Source organism: Protopterus annectens, chromosome 5.part1 (genome assembly GCF_019279795.1).
Source record: "Protopterus annectens isolate FY-2018-M chromosome 5.part1, PAN1.0, whole genome shotgun sequence".
NCBI classification, from domain to species: Eukaryota; Metazoa; Chordata; order Ceratodontiformes; family Protopteridae; genus Protopterus; species Protopterus annectens.
The window spans coordinates 370,416,159-370,431,407 of NC_056736.1; the positions used below are offsets into that span (position 1 = coordinate 370,416,159).

Consider the following 15,249-nt stretch of genomic DNA (forward strand, 5'->3'; position numbering starts at 1 on the left):
GGTGCCTTCTGTGTGGAGTCTGCATGTCCTCCCTGCATTCGTGTGGGTTTCATCTGGGTATTCTGGTTTCCTCCCACGTCACAAAGACGTGCGTCTGGAGCATTTCTCCCCTGGCCTCCTCTGAAAATTGGCTTTGTTCCAACTCAGACTTTTCTGGTAAACAAATGTTAAATAAATAAAACGTGTGATGATTGCCCTTGGTTAAATGCGAAAGAAGGGGGAACCAATGCTGAAGGGAGTCACTAGCAAGATTTTTGGTTTGTCCTGCTGTTTCTTCAGCAGGACCTTTTGAAGTAATGGGAAAGAGGGGAAATGCATAGAGAAACATCTCCTTCCATTAGATTGAAAAGGCAGCCATTGCACTTACTAATGGACTGGGAAGCCTGGCACAAAACAGTGGTAACTGCCTGCTCAGAGGGGAGGCACACTGATCTATTTGTGGTGTACCCCACCTATGAACAATGTCCAGAAACAGATCCCTGTGAAGTATCCATTTGTGGGATTGTGACATGGACCTGCTCAAGGTGTCTGCCTGAAAGTTCTGAGCTAAAGGAATATAAACTGCCTACAGGGACACTCCATGTAGGGCTGCCAGGTCCCAGGCTTGGAGAGCAAGTCTGCAAAGCAAATAAGACTTGCTTCCGCTCTGTTTGTTCATATACCATAGAAATGTAGTGTTGTCTGTGAATAATTTCAGGGGACCTTGTTTTAGAGCATGAAGGAAGGCTGTCAAGGCAAATAGGAGATCTCATTTCCCTGATGTTGAAGTGTCCCACCTGAAGGTGTGTGACCAGGTACCCTGTGCTTTCAGGCTGCCCAAAGTAGCCCCCCAGCCCTGATCTGAAGCATCTGTGTACATTTCCTGGACTGGTGTAAGTGGTTGTAATGGAACCCCTCGGTTGAGTGTGACTTGGTTCAACAACCACAGAATCTCCTTCCTTAGGCAAGGAAGGAAGGGGATGCTGAAGTCCAAGGGGTGTGAGTGTTGGGTCCATGTGGACTTCAGGTACCACTGTAATTTTCTCATGTAGAGTCTTGCCAGAGGCTGCATGGGTATAGTGGAAGCCATATCACCCAGTAGTCTGAGATATTGTCTGGCTGTCAAAACAGTGGCATTAAGAACGGAGGCCAAATATTGCCTCAGGGTTTCCACTTTTGAGGTGGAAGGAATACCATCATGACATCTGCCCGTATCCTGCAGCCTAGGAAAACTTGGTCCTGGGAAGGACTCAGGTTAGACTTGGAAGTTTATGGTGAATCCCAGTGCCTGGAGGACTGAGATGACTTGGTCGAGTTGGGTCTGTAGGGATCTGGAGCATTCTGCCTGAATCAGAAGGTCATTCAGGTATGGGAAAATTTTGAATCCCTTGGACCCTGCAATAAGCAATGACTGGAGCTAGACACTTGGCAAAGACCTTTGGAGCAGTAGAGAGTCCAAAGGGCAAGACCGAGAATTGAAAAAGTAAGGAACCAACAGCAAAGCGTAAACATTTTCTGTAGCTGGACCTTAATAGGGATATGGAGATAGGCACCCTTTATGTCCAAGGTGGCTAGAAATCCCTGATGCATCACTAAAGGAAAAAGGGTCTGAAGGGTAAGCATACAAAAGGTGGGTACCTGTAAGAAAAGATTGAGGTGAGAGAGATCTAGGATAAGTCTTCAAGGTCCATCCTCCCTGGGAACTAGGAAGAGTCTGGAATAAAATACCTTTCCTTTTTCTGCCAAAGGAACAGGTTGTATGGTTCCTTGTGAAAGGAGGCTGTCTATGACTGGCTAGAAAAGGGGAAGGTGCTCTTTGGGTGGATGGGGAAACCCCCTGGGAGAAGAGGAAATGATCCAGGTTATAAAGTAACCCTTTTCTATAATGGAAAAGACCCACCTGTCTGAGGTGATGTTCTGCCAACCTGGAAGACAGTGAGAGAGTCTTAGAAACAGAGGAACTGAGTCCTGAAAGGGAGGTTTCTGGGCAGGAGTTTGAACAGGCTTAGAAGGGGTCTGCTGTTTCTTAGTGACCTTTCTTGCCCTGGCATGGGGAGCTGGGGCAGTGTCTCCTCATGAACTGGGTTCCTTGAGGGATAGTTCCCGTAAAATGTGGGTATGTGGAAACAGGTGTTTTAAATCCTGCAGTTCCTTCCCTTTTTGCTGAAGGGCTTTAAATAGCTCAACCACTTTAGATCCAAAAAGGGCAGAGTTATCCAGGGTACAATCCAGTAATTTGGCCCTAATATCATCGGGTAAGGGTTGCAGCCTTAACCATGAATATCTTCTAAGGACTGAAGCTGAGGCTGCAGACCTGGAAAAGGCTTCTGCAGCATCATAGCTGCATCTAATTGAATGTCTATTAACTTGAGAAGACAGGGAAATTAGACTGGAGATTTAAGCCTTGGAAGAGGAGTCAGGAAGGTCAGCTAAAAGCTTGGTGGCCTGGGTCAAAAAGAGCCAAGGCATATTTGGACATAAGTGTCTGGTAATTCACTGGTCTAAAGGCCTGGGTAACAACTATATGCCTTCTTACCAAGGCGCTCCGTGGCCTTACTGTCCCTGTCTGTGGGAAGGACAGAGGTGGAGGGAAAAAGCTTGGATGGTTTGCCTGCTGAAACTAACACAGTGGAAGGGTCAGCAACAGGGCATTTTATCAAAAATGTTGCCCTTCACCGACTTTGTAAAACCTGTCAGGCCTTCTACAGGCAGGTGGTTGTGAATCAGGATTAAGACGGGCAGCATTAAAAGCATCCAAGAAAGCCAGTAACACTGGAGGAATTACAGAAGTAGCAGGCTTTTCATCTGCAGAAGCTCATATCTTTTTTGGACCTCTGAAATTTCAAGAGAGTCTCCCTGAAAATGTTCTCTCATTTACAAAGTGCCTCTCCAAAGGTGAGGTCCTCTTCTGAGGAGTCAGACTCAGCAGATTCGTCGTCTGGGAGGAGCATCCGAGAGACACACGAGAGAGAATCCTCTGAAGAGGAGCCTGAGGAATCCTCAGCTTCAGGTTGGATAATTTCCTCAGTCTGAGGCTGGGACTGATAGGAGGAGGACCAGCCTGTGGGGAAACAAGCATGGTAGATCTTAGGGCCATCAAGGCATTAAATAGGCTCTATGAAAAAGCCTGCCAATCAGGTTGGCTTTCAGCAGGAGGGGAGAGATGGTTTGTTTCTTTTTAAGTGAAGGCCTAGAAGGCGTAGGCCCTAGGGAAGGCCTAGTCTTGGAGAGAGGCCTAGAGTCTGTTTGCTGCCTGTCTGGGCAGCTGTAACAGCCTGAGGTTCCCACTCAGTCGGCAGGCGACGTCTGCAAGGCCTCCCTGGACGTGCCTTCTGCCCTAGATTTTGCAGCCTCCCAAGGGGTACCCACTATACCTGTAACAACAGACTCCAAACATTCCTCCAGGTGAACATCAGCCACAGCAGTGATGTCTGGTGCATGAGGGGCAGCAGCAAGTACAGGCCTGGAAACCTTGGCCTTCCTTTTAGGTGGTTCTATTGATTGACTGGACGACCCTTCCATCCCGAACGCTAAGCGTTTAAGACTCTGATTCTCTAAGTAAATGCTCAGAAGCATGCAGATGACTGTGGAATGTCTTAGGGACAAAGGCCTAACAGATCGCACAAGTAAGATGGTCATGGGTAGAGCCTAGACAGAAAAGGCAGAGTTTGTGGGCGTCCTTATGGGAGATCTGATGACCACACCTGCACTTTCCTTTCCTGGATGACATGCAACCTAAAAAGACATGCAGTGACAAAAAGGAATCAGAAACAGCCCCAACAGGGTACTTATCTTAGAAACTTGAAGATCTGACGGCGAAGATGGCATGAAGCGCTGATGTTCGACTGGCGGCAGAGAAGTTCTGAGGAAAGGTACATGCAGAGATCCCTTTTATGGCCCACGCTCCCTAGGCCAATGACATATGTCCCATGTACGCAGCAGTGACTATAAGCCTTTGTATACTGGCCGGATGTTCGGGTAGCAAGCAGAGGATAACCCAAGAGTTTGGAATACTGCAACAAGAGAGCAGAACATCAGAAAATATCAAAACAATTAAAAGAATAATACCAATTATTGTAATACCACCTTGTAATATACTAGCTCCCAGGTTACCAAGTACACTGCCCAACCATCCAAAAAGTGTCTATTGTTTAGATGCACTGTCCAGGTCCTTGGCCTCTATTCCATGAAATTTGCCAGCTTTTCTTGTTCATCATGATGGTCACCAATTTAACAATAACTTCCTATGAGGGCACATAACACACCTTTTTGCAGCAAGCATTATATCAAGTGCCACTCAATTTTGTAACACCACAGTTTGCATTTCAGTCATTTCTAGATTTGCCATCCTGATGGGATATGAAGTATAGTTAGCTACCTCCTGAAGAATTTGAGCAAGCATGGTGATTTCAAGCATTGTCCTTTGCAGTCCATACACAAGAAAAAAAGACTGAAAATACTTACTCTGCCCAGTGGCTTGCTCACTTATTTGTCAGTCTACCTGCTGGAGGGTCTCCAAAATGCTGAATGGCAGGAGTAATACAGCCCACAAAGTAACATCCTGACCAGTTCGTGGGCAACCGGGGGTAGGCATGATCACTGCAAATGTAGTAACGATCCTCTATCATGCCCATGCCATGCCCCCAGTCACAGCTTTTTAAGTATAAAGAGTTTAACACACTTTCATGTCTAGTGTCATAACATTTGCTGGCTCCCACTGGTACAATCCCATTTCTGGCATAACGTGTTTCCACGATTTGTAGTTGCAAGCTGAAGAGACATCTTTCAAAAAATTAGTCACATTACGCCAAGACAGATTAGTGTCACTAAGATCTTTTTCAAATGTAACCTGTGATGTGGGAATTGGAATCATGGGAATCCCTGCCCTAGGATGATGAGGTATATGTGAATACATCCAACAGTTTGTCACATTCAAGTTCATAACATACTGTCGAAGCACTAACAGGAAACTACTTTCTCTTGACCAGTTCATAAAAGGAAACAGCAACAAAAATAGAGCAAAATACCTATTGTCATCATGGATTTCTGTTTGAGTTGATTTTTCTCCTTATTCCTTCACTAGGGCAGATGATATGTCCTTCGTACTTCGATCTTCCTTCACTGGCAACAGTGATTCATCTGGGACTCGCCGCATGGCAGGTCTTCTTACAGTGAGATGAGTGAATCCAGGCTGCTAGCCCTGCACAGCATACCTCTGTCAGGGTGGTTAAGAGCACCTGGAAAGGGCCTTTCCACCTCGGGCTCAAACGGCTCTTTCTCTAGAAGGTTTTCACATAAACTGAATCACCCAACTGCAGTTGGCGACAGGACTGGCCAGGGCGTTGAGGAAGAGCTTCTCATACAGTTCTATGATACTGCTGCAAAAAATTGACAAGACTTTTACAATAAGTCAATATATCGTCATCCATCAGAGTTAATTCTTCATTTGACACAGGAGGAGCAACTGGAAGGGCCATGGGTCTCTCCATTAATATTTCATACTGACTCAATTTTCTTGTAGTATTTAATGTACTCCTCATACTTATCAATGCTAAGGGAAGTGCCTCTGGCCATTTAAAGTTTGTATCAGCACAAATCTTCAACATCTTATTTTTAAGGGTCCTAGTAACTCTCTACTAATCCAGATGGATTGTGGATGGTTGGGATAGTGAAGACTCAGCATAGTATTAAAAATTTTGCATAGTTCTCTTACCAGAGAAACTGTTAAAATGGGTTCCTTGGTCACTGTTTATAATCAAATGTCCACCAAACCTAGGAATAAAATCATACATATGCTTTTTCAAGTGGCATCAGCTCGATAATATGGGTAAGCTCCCACCCATGCAGAAAACAAACGCACACCACCACCAGTACATATTATAAACTACATACTTTTGGAATCTGGACAAAGTCCAGCTGCACATTAACAAAAGGTTCCCAAGGTGGTGGTAAGCATGCAGCCTTAATGTTTGCATTCTTGCTAACATTACATTCTAAGCATGTTGCACAATAATTAACATACTGAAGTATCAAAGAGGAGACATGAGGGGCATACCAACTTTGGGTAATTTGATTAAACAAAGCTATCTTACCTGCATGGGTCGGTAAATGATGTGCACTTACCAGGTAAGGTAGCAAGGAGGCAGACACCACCAGCTGGCCATCTGGATGTTGCCATAAGCCATCAGTGGATTTGTTGCATTCATCCTTAAGCCACCTCTGAACTTCTCCCTGTGATGCTTCAGCCTGGTTAAAGTTTTATAACAACATTACATGAAATTTTGAATATTCTTCTACAACTTATTTAGCAGCTTGATCTGCCAAATTATGTCCTTTTGTAATACTATCTGCATCCTATTGATGGATACTGCATTTAATTACAGCCAACTTCTAGGCAGTAGAACAGCCTCTAACAAATCATTTATATACACTGATTTTTTTTATTTTAGTACCTAATGAAGTTATGAAACCTCTCTGCTTACAAAGTTGCCCAAAATCATACATGACTCCAAAGACATAACGACTGCCCATATAAATGTTGGCAACTTTGTCCTTGGCTAATTCACAAGCTCTTTGCAGAGCCACAAACTCAGTTATTTGAGCAGAATGAACAACTTCTAATATTTGTTGAAGCAATATTTATTTTTCAGTACAAACAGCTCTCTCTGTTGTCAAATGTCCCTTTCGATTTTTTCCACAGGATCCATCCGCAAATCCATTTAATTCAGCATCGTGCATAGGAGTGTCCTTTAAATCATTTCTAGCAGAAAGCAGAAAGCTAGCCTCACACACACAATCATGCTCTTCAACATCTTCAATAGTAGGTAATAAAGAAGCAGGAATTAGGACAGAACAGGGTATTAGAGAAATAGATGGATCTGAAAGAAACATATGCTCATATTTAGTTAGACGTGCAGTCTAGAGTGGTTGAGTTTTCATTCTAAGCAAGAGAGATAATACAGAATGGGAGATGGCTACTGTAAGATCATGCCCGAGCACCAACGATTGTACTAGATTGACTAGAATGGTGGTAGTAGTGACTGCCCTTAGGAAGGTGGGAATCCCTTTGCAAAAAAATCAAGTACTGTAGTATAAGCTACTGGACAATAGTTGTCCCCATGTTTTTGCGCAAGCAGCCCCTGAGCAAATCCATTTCTTTCATGACAAAATAAAGTGAAAGTCGTTCCATAATCTGATAACACTAAAGCTGGGGCAGTAGCTAAAGCGTGCTTTAAATTCTGAAGTGAATTTTCCTCTTCACTATCCAAAGGGAGGGACTCTGGTGTATTTTTTTTTTAAAAGATTTGTCAAAGGTTTAGCAATTTCTGCATAGTTAGAAATCCACTGTCTGCAATACCCTGTCATACCCAAGAAAGATTTAAGCCGACACTGAGTAGTTGGATGTGGTGCCTTGGCTATTGCCTCAATACGAGATGGCAACACCTGTCTACTACCCTGAGATATCAAATGACCAAGATAACATACCTGAGGTGACCACAGCTGCAATTTTTCTCTCGATATCTTCTCCTTTTCCTGCAAGAATAGTCAGATGATGTACTGCTGAGACTGCTAAAAAGAGTCTGAAGCTATTAGTAAATCATCTACATATTGCACTAACACAGAGCCACCTAGAAATGTCACATCTTCTAAATATTTTTTTTTTTTTTTAGAATTTAAGAAAATAATGAAGGAGATTCAGTGTATCCTTGTGGTAATTGTGGTAACCGTGTCCGTGTGTACTGCTGTTCCTGATAAGTAACGGCAAACAAAAACTGACTTTTATGGTGGAGAAGTACAGAAAAGAATGATGAACAGAGATCTATTACAGAAAACTATTTTGCTGTAGATGGCATGCAACTAAGTATCATTGCTGGATGTGGAAACAGAGGAAAAGTTGATAATACTGCATTGTTTACAACCCTCAAATTTTGCACAAAACTATAAGTATCCTTTCCTGGCATTTTTACAGGGAAGATAGGAATATTACAAGGATTTTTAGCTGGTACTATTATTCCTCGTTGTATCAAGGACTGAATTACAGGTTTGATTCCCTGCTCTGCTTCTGGTTTCAGTGGATATTTCGGAACTCTAGGGAGAGGGGTTTTGATGGATTCAATTTTATTTTTAATGGCTCTGCAGATTTTAACATACCCAATTCATTAGCATGCTTAGCCCATAATTCAGGAGGTACCTGCTGCAGCAGTTTTTCAGTGGTATACATGCCTCTGACAGGCTGTTCTTCAGTTTCTGCTAAGATTGATAATATACTTCCCTCTGATTCTGTTGGAAAATCCAGATACACCCCTTCTGGTAAAGAGTACAACCCAGTTTGCATAACAGGTCTCTACCTAGCAGATAACTGATGCAGTACTACTCAAAAGAAAATAATGCCTTTCTTCAATCCACCCTAAAGAAATGGGTATAGATTCTGAAACAGGATATGTAACAGTAGCATTTATTACTTCAACTGCCTTTACTTTATGTTTTGATACAGGTATTTGACTATCTGAAGTAACTTTTAATACAGACCTAGTGGCTCCGGTGTCCACCAGGAATGGAATTTTCTTTGCTTTTATTCCTACTTTAACATAGGGTCCCTTCTGATCTACTGCCAGCAAAGGATCAAGATTTATTTTTGTCTTATTACCCTGATAATCAGTACAGTGATTCCTGACTCCTTCCAATGTGAGGAGGTGGTGAAGGAAACGTAGCATTATTATAATATGGCTGCCATTCAGTCCAGGTATCCTGGACTCTACATTCACCTGTGTGGCAATTCTCCTCTCCAATGTCCTGCTTGTCCGCAATTGCAGCAGGATCTGACACATATCAGAGGGGGCAGGAGGGGCACTGCCACTCACTGTTGCCAACCAGCTGCACTTTGTTCCCCTTGGCCAGCATTCTTACTAAATCCCATAGCAATTCCTCTCTCCCTTCCCCTGCCTCTGCCCCATCCCCTTTGAGCTTCTAGATGCCCTATTTGCAAAGTTAACAGCATATCCACAGTTTCCTTTCTCCGTTTTTCCTGATACTCAATACAGTGATTTGCTGCACTTAATAAGGACTCAAAGTCCTTTCCCTGCCAGTCTATAAGCACTTCCTTTCTTTGATTTTGTACAAGCTGCTGCAGTAGCTGGCTTGGCTTGTTCTTCTGAATCTGGTATCCCTGAATGTCTAGCAAACACTGCTTTAAGACAACTCAAATATTTTGCAGGAGCTTCACCTTTATTTTGCTTACACGCCTGTATCTTAGACCAATCAGTCCTAACTTGACACAATTCTGATTTTATTTAATAACACTGTCCTTTTATGTATTAGTGTATCTCCTGTGAGAGTAAAACCTGTTATTTCAGCCTTATCAAGTAACTGTTTTCTTATTTCATCTAAAGTACCTACCCTGACCAGCTGATTTAAATCTGTCAATGTAGGATTGTAACATTCTATTATAGTTTTTAATTCTTCTTCTTTAAACCTTAAAGGATCTTCTCTAATATTTGGAAAGCTTTTAGACATAGTATGCAAATCAGCAGAGGTCCAAGGATGATAAACTCTCTATAATTAGCCCCAGAATTTCCCTAAGAGGTGCCAAAAGATCCTCTCCAGAGGCCACAACCTCTTGTCCGATCCAATCATGTGAGTATGTGTGATGAGTTAGTGTGTCAAATATTAATGCCCCTGTTGGAGAAGTAGAAGCTGTTTGAGAAAGACAGGAAGAAGAACCCCCTTGACTGCAAATGCCCATTTGGAAAATGAAGGTTCAACAGGGGAACTAGTCTGAGATGTAACAGTTTCACTCTGACTTGGACTCCAACGGACAGTTGACCGAAATGCAGGGGCCTGGGAAACAGCAAAATCTTGTACAGGAGTCACTCGTACTGGTGCATATGGGGGTGGGGCTTACATCACTCACAGAAGTGAATGAAAGTTCCATGTTATGTCCACTGTATGGTCTCATAGGCTCCCAAGGAAAAAGCTTACTGGACACGTGCTGAGTGCTAGAACCATATATAGAACAGCAGTGAGTGAGCAATCAATATGATATTACAGGTGACAGAGCTTCTCACACTTTCTCTCCTACAGGCTGCCCAATCCACCACAGCAGCCTCATCAGTGGGTGGGGTGATACTATATGAGGAAGTACATCATTTCTTTCTTGGCTGAAGTGCAATACTGGACAGGACGGAGGATGGAAATGTGAAAAGGGATTACCAAGCAGCCAGCGGTCATCACCCCCGCGCCCCCATCAGGCACATACACAAAGAAATCAAGCCACATTTTTTTCCACATTTTGAAGACCTACTAAAACTGCTAAACTTGCTATACTGTGACAAAAATAAACAGGAGAATTGTTTCTTTGCAATTGTTTCTTTTCAAGGTTCATACAATGATGTATACTACTTACCCCTTCCTTGGCAATAATAAGTTGTTTTTCTGCATTCTGTTTCTTGACATTATAATACTGTACTTCTACCTCATGAGTCAGCTGCAACCATTTCTGTAGTGCGTCTGGTGCTGACCAGTTGCTGTGCGACTCTAGCTCCTTTTCTGCTTTCCTCAGCGCCATTCGGACCTGAAAAAAGAAAAACAGCCATAGTTTATCAATCAAAATATTTAAACAGGGAATGGAAAGCAAACTAGGTAGACAAATTAAGTAGGTTCATGACAATGTTATTCTGATTCAGTGCAGGTTGCTATTATAAGTGATGAACTCTCCTATCAGTTAATCTATGAGGAAGCCCTCTGCAATGAATAACTGTTAGTATTTCCTTTACTGGCAATGAGCAACTGTCATGATTCTCTCACTTTGCATCTCCAAGCTTTACTATTTCTTTCCTGTTTTATCCTCATGGTCAGCAGGCATGCACACCTCATGCTAGCACATACTGTGGTATCTGAAAATGGGCAGGGAAAGTATATCCAGTCTCTGTGCTCCTCAGTTTGAAACCCGCACCCAAATCTATAATGCAAGAGCAACCTAAAGACAGAAAAAAAAACAAGAAAAAAAAAGCAGTAACATACAAAATCTATAAACATACACTTAACAGAACTACTCAGAACTCTAGCCACAGAAGAGCAGCTAAATAAAGGGGCCATCCAAAAACACGGAACAGTGAAGGGATAATAAGAACCCAATTCAGAATACTACCAGGAATCAACTGATATGTTGTTTGTCTGTTACACTGGATCAATTTCATGTTTATTTTATTTGTGAATTAGCTAAGCCTCCTGAACTCAACTGTCTCTTTTTCAGGGGCAACCTGCAAGCAGTGTCTCGTTAAGTGACTTATTCTAAATCAAAGTTCGCAAGTGGAAACTGAGGAGAATCAGGACAAGGACTACAGAAAGAAGTTCACCAACAGTCAGTAACCTTACCTTCTGAGCTCAACTGTCAGACAAGTTATGAAATAAATACCGACTGCATCCGAACACAATGAAATTAGCTATTTGGCCGATTACCACAGTAAATAAGGTTAATGTTACAACATAGTTTATTCAGAAGGCTGTGTCCCTGGTTCCCTACAGAAACTCCCTTTTCTCCACACTGGTGTACCTTTAGAAATAGCATATTTAGAGATTGGGAATACAGAGACAGTGACCCACTTGGATGGGTGCAGTCCACCCCTGAAAAATGCTTTTCAGCTGACTATTTCTTTAATTAATATCTGGCAAAGAGCTAAAGTAGGGGGAACAAGTGGTTGGAAAGTTGGGTATCAGTAAGAGCAGTGTTTAAGTCCTTTGCAGTGAGTAAATTGTTGACAAGTATCCCATCAGTCAAAATAAATCTACACAGAGGCCTGAACCAGGGAAGGCCAAGGGTGAGAGCTCATCATACTGAATTCTGGGACAAAAAGGAAGCCTTCTTCATGAAGTTACAGTCCAAGCCTTAATACTTGGTAAAATTGTGAGCTGTTGATCAACAGGTCATGGCACAATGTAGAAGGCAGTGAAAGCAGCCACACCCCTGATGGAGCGGACTTTAGCATTAACATTTTCCAGATAAGAGTCTCAGCTGCCAGCTGACCAAACATAATGAAGTTAGTAATGAAGTTAGCAATTCATTTGGTTGGGGGCTGCTTAGCAACTGTTGCCCTTTCTCCAACATGAAGTAAAGAAGATGAATAGCTTATTCATTCTCCTAACCTCATATACCCTTCTTTAGAAAAAAACAAAAGCTGGCAATGCATGTCCAAGGTATGATGGGCCCTTTTTTCTGGATTACAGGGAAAGAAACCACAAAGATGAATGCCACCATTTCTGACAGAAAACATGAGCTTGACCTGAGGCACAATGTACATTTGTGAAACAGTAAATAAGCTTCTCCTTAAAAAAACATAAAAAGTGCTGCAATCCAGCAAACAGATGTGAAGGCCACTAAGAAATGCAGCTTCCAAAGGAAGGAGTTCAAAACTGCCAAACCAGCAGTTTCAGTGATAGATGGGAAAGCTTAAGTCTGTCAACGGTTAACAAGCCCAAAAGAAGAAAATGAATTAAATGTCGGCAAAGATGCAGAACCATATTACTAGGAAATATTTGATCAGTGTGTGCTAACCCATCCTGCCTTTGACAAAATTATGATGGGGCAAAATGCTAGATAAATGCCCCCTAAATATGGGCCAACAAATCCCAATAGTACAATTGTGTAATGCAAGTTAGAATCACATGTAAATTGACTGATTTATGACACATAGGACCCAGCTCTGCTTAGACAGAACACCTCTTACAACTAAGTAAAGCACATGTAATGAGTGGAAGGCTTTTTTGGTGTTTTGATGACTTTAATCACATTGGGGGGGGGGGGACTTAAGTCACATGACTTGATTCAAGCCATAAAAGTACTGACTTGAGACTTGGTTGACAACCCATAAAATGGGACTCAACTTGACTCTGAACATACATAACTTGACTTGAGGTGGATACCTAAGGTAAAGGCTCAGAAATGTATAGCCTATATTTTTCAAGCAAATTTTTTGTACTCTGTTACAAGGTGAAATATGCTGGTTGGAGCTTTTAAAAACTGACCCTTCTCATAGCACTGACTGGGTCAGCTTCAAAATTGAAACTCCTCCCGTTTTCATTCAAACCTTAAATCTTAGTGGTAAGCTAATGCACATCAACATGGAGGGAAAAAGCAGATGAAGCTCAAGCCAGAAGGAACTACTCCAAACTTAACTGTATTTAGATACCATGGATATTCCAATGATGGCAAAGGAAGAAAATTAAAATGCAGTGGTTGAAGCACAAATACCACTTACACACAGCACTAATGACTTCCAATTTCTTCAGGCATTTTAAAGCCAAAAATAAAGTAAATTTACTGTTGATTACATATGCAACAGGCATGACATATTTTAAAGCTCATATGAATCTTAATGTTGAAGTGGTACCATGCAGCTTGGGACACATTTTTAGTGCTATGGGTTGGAGCAGGCAGACAGCCAATGAGTACAGATAAGAATGGAAGAAAACGACTGTTTAAAAATCCTCAAGTAATAATGAATAGCAAGACTTGGCCTATAATAGGCTATCTATTGGTTAAGATGGGCATTTAGCATAAATCAGATGAAACATGTTTATAAACATTACAACTGTTGTACCAGTGCCAGTGGATGCTGTGATTTTCAATTTTAAATCATGGCATCAATATTTATGCTAGGTTTTTGTTCTTCCTTGACTTCTCCTAAATATCTGTACTAAAAATGAAGAAGTTGTTATAAGTCTATCTACTAAAAATCCTTCTTAACCACTGAATGGGCGAACTGCAGTTTTGTTGACCCGGGACTACAATGGGCTGCATTTGCATAAATCTTGTCATTTATGCTACTTCTATTCTCACTGGCAACACTCTCCCTCAACTTCATTATGGGTTGTGAGGGAAGGGCCTTAAACATTAGATATCCTTTCGCACCACTGACGACCCAGTTTGCAATAACTATAACACATCTTTAACATCCAACCCACACAACCTTTACAGATACTAGATACCAATTTGAGTACACACAAAAAACAATTTCTTATAAACTGCTTCTTAATAATACCGGTGTTTGTACTCTTTCGGCATAACGTAAAACATCTTCAAATGTTATTAATCAGAAAAAATGGCTCCAAGTCATTGTTGCACAATGTAACACTGCATTTATAAGTTAAAAGTATTTCCTTTAAAAAATGTATTTTAATCAATTTAAACACTTTACTTGCGTACATAAAATAATTGGCTAAAACAGTCACATGTTGTGCAAACAGCTCATTGTATGGCTATTTTTTATGTAAATGGCTTGCATCATGTGTCAGTAGTCCACACAAGAACTTTAGAGGTTTCTACCATTTATCACATGAAGTCAAAACAGCTGAGTGAAAAAGTCTGAAATTAGCTTATTTAACTACTATTCAGAGGGAAGAGAAACAATGAATAATATACAAATGTGGCCAACTGCAGTTCTAGAAGAGAATTAAGGTGATTAAGGATGGATGGGGGGGGGGGGCTTTAAGGTGAATTTTTTTAACCTTTTATGTATTTATTTATTGAGAACTACAACAATGTAGACTTTTACATTAAAGCATTTTAGAAAATGTCAGGGAAGGAAAGAAGCATGTTTTAATTACTGTAAATGTGACTTAGATTTGAAAAAAAAATCCTCAACGTCTGGTGCTAAACTAGCTGATGAATGGAAGGAAAGTTATTTATTGCCTCAAACCTTGTGGCCTAGTTATCTTTTTTTTTTTCAAGGATAGTGGCAGATGAACACAGGTCTGGGTCACAGAAAGATCTATACTAAGGTTCCCAAATAAACAGTCAATTCATGAAAAAAATACACCTAGTTTCCAGTCATAAATAAAATGTTTGCAGCAGTGTAGTCAGTTGACATCACAGATGTATATCTGCTCATCACCATGGTCTCATTAATTGTTTGGACAGTGATTAACAGCATGACTACATACTGCTTATGAGCTAAAAACTGCGGTGTAGTTTGTCTAAATCTGAATGGACATGACAGCAGTCCAACACCCCTCCCCACCCCAAAAAGTTAAACAGGTCTCAGTGTTAAAATTCTAGAAAAACAAACAAGTTTTACCAATAAATCAAATGTTAAGCTCTCCATCCCTTCCCTCAAAGCACAATGCACTGAAGTACCTCAAATATTAGTTTGCTACATAGCATTCTTCAAACAAGGGAACTGAATTTATGGAAACGAAGGGTTCCAGTGAAAAAACAGATGCTCCCAAAATGGTTACCACTTGTACTGCCTCCCTCCATAGCAGGCAGACACTTCT

At 41.4% G+C, this 15,249-nt stretch overlaps 1 protein-coding gene across 4 annotated transcripts in view; it reads right to left on the minus strand.

Annotated features, from left to right (window-relative positions):
• Window positions 1-15,249, minus strand: part of STIM1 (stromal interaction molecule 1) — a 2,200,738-nt gene that overhangs the window by 787,354 nt on the left and 1,398,135 nt on the right. For all 4 annotated transcript variants that reach the window (XM_044073040.1, XM_044073041.1, XM_044073042.1 and 1 more), the window contains exon 8: window positions 10,382-10,549. In XM_044073040.1, the coding sequence (XP_043928975.1) occupies window positions 10,382-10,549 (168 nt within the window). The remainder of the gene's footprint in view (window positions 1-10,381; window positions 10,550-15,249) is intronic.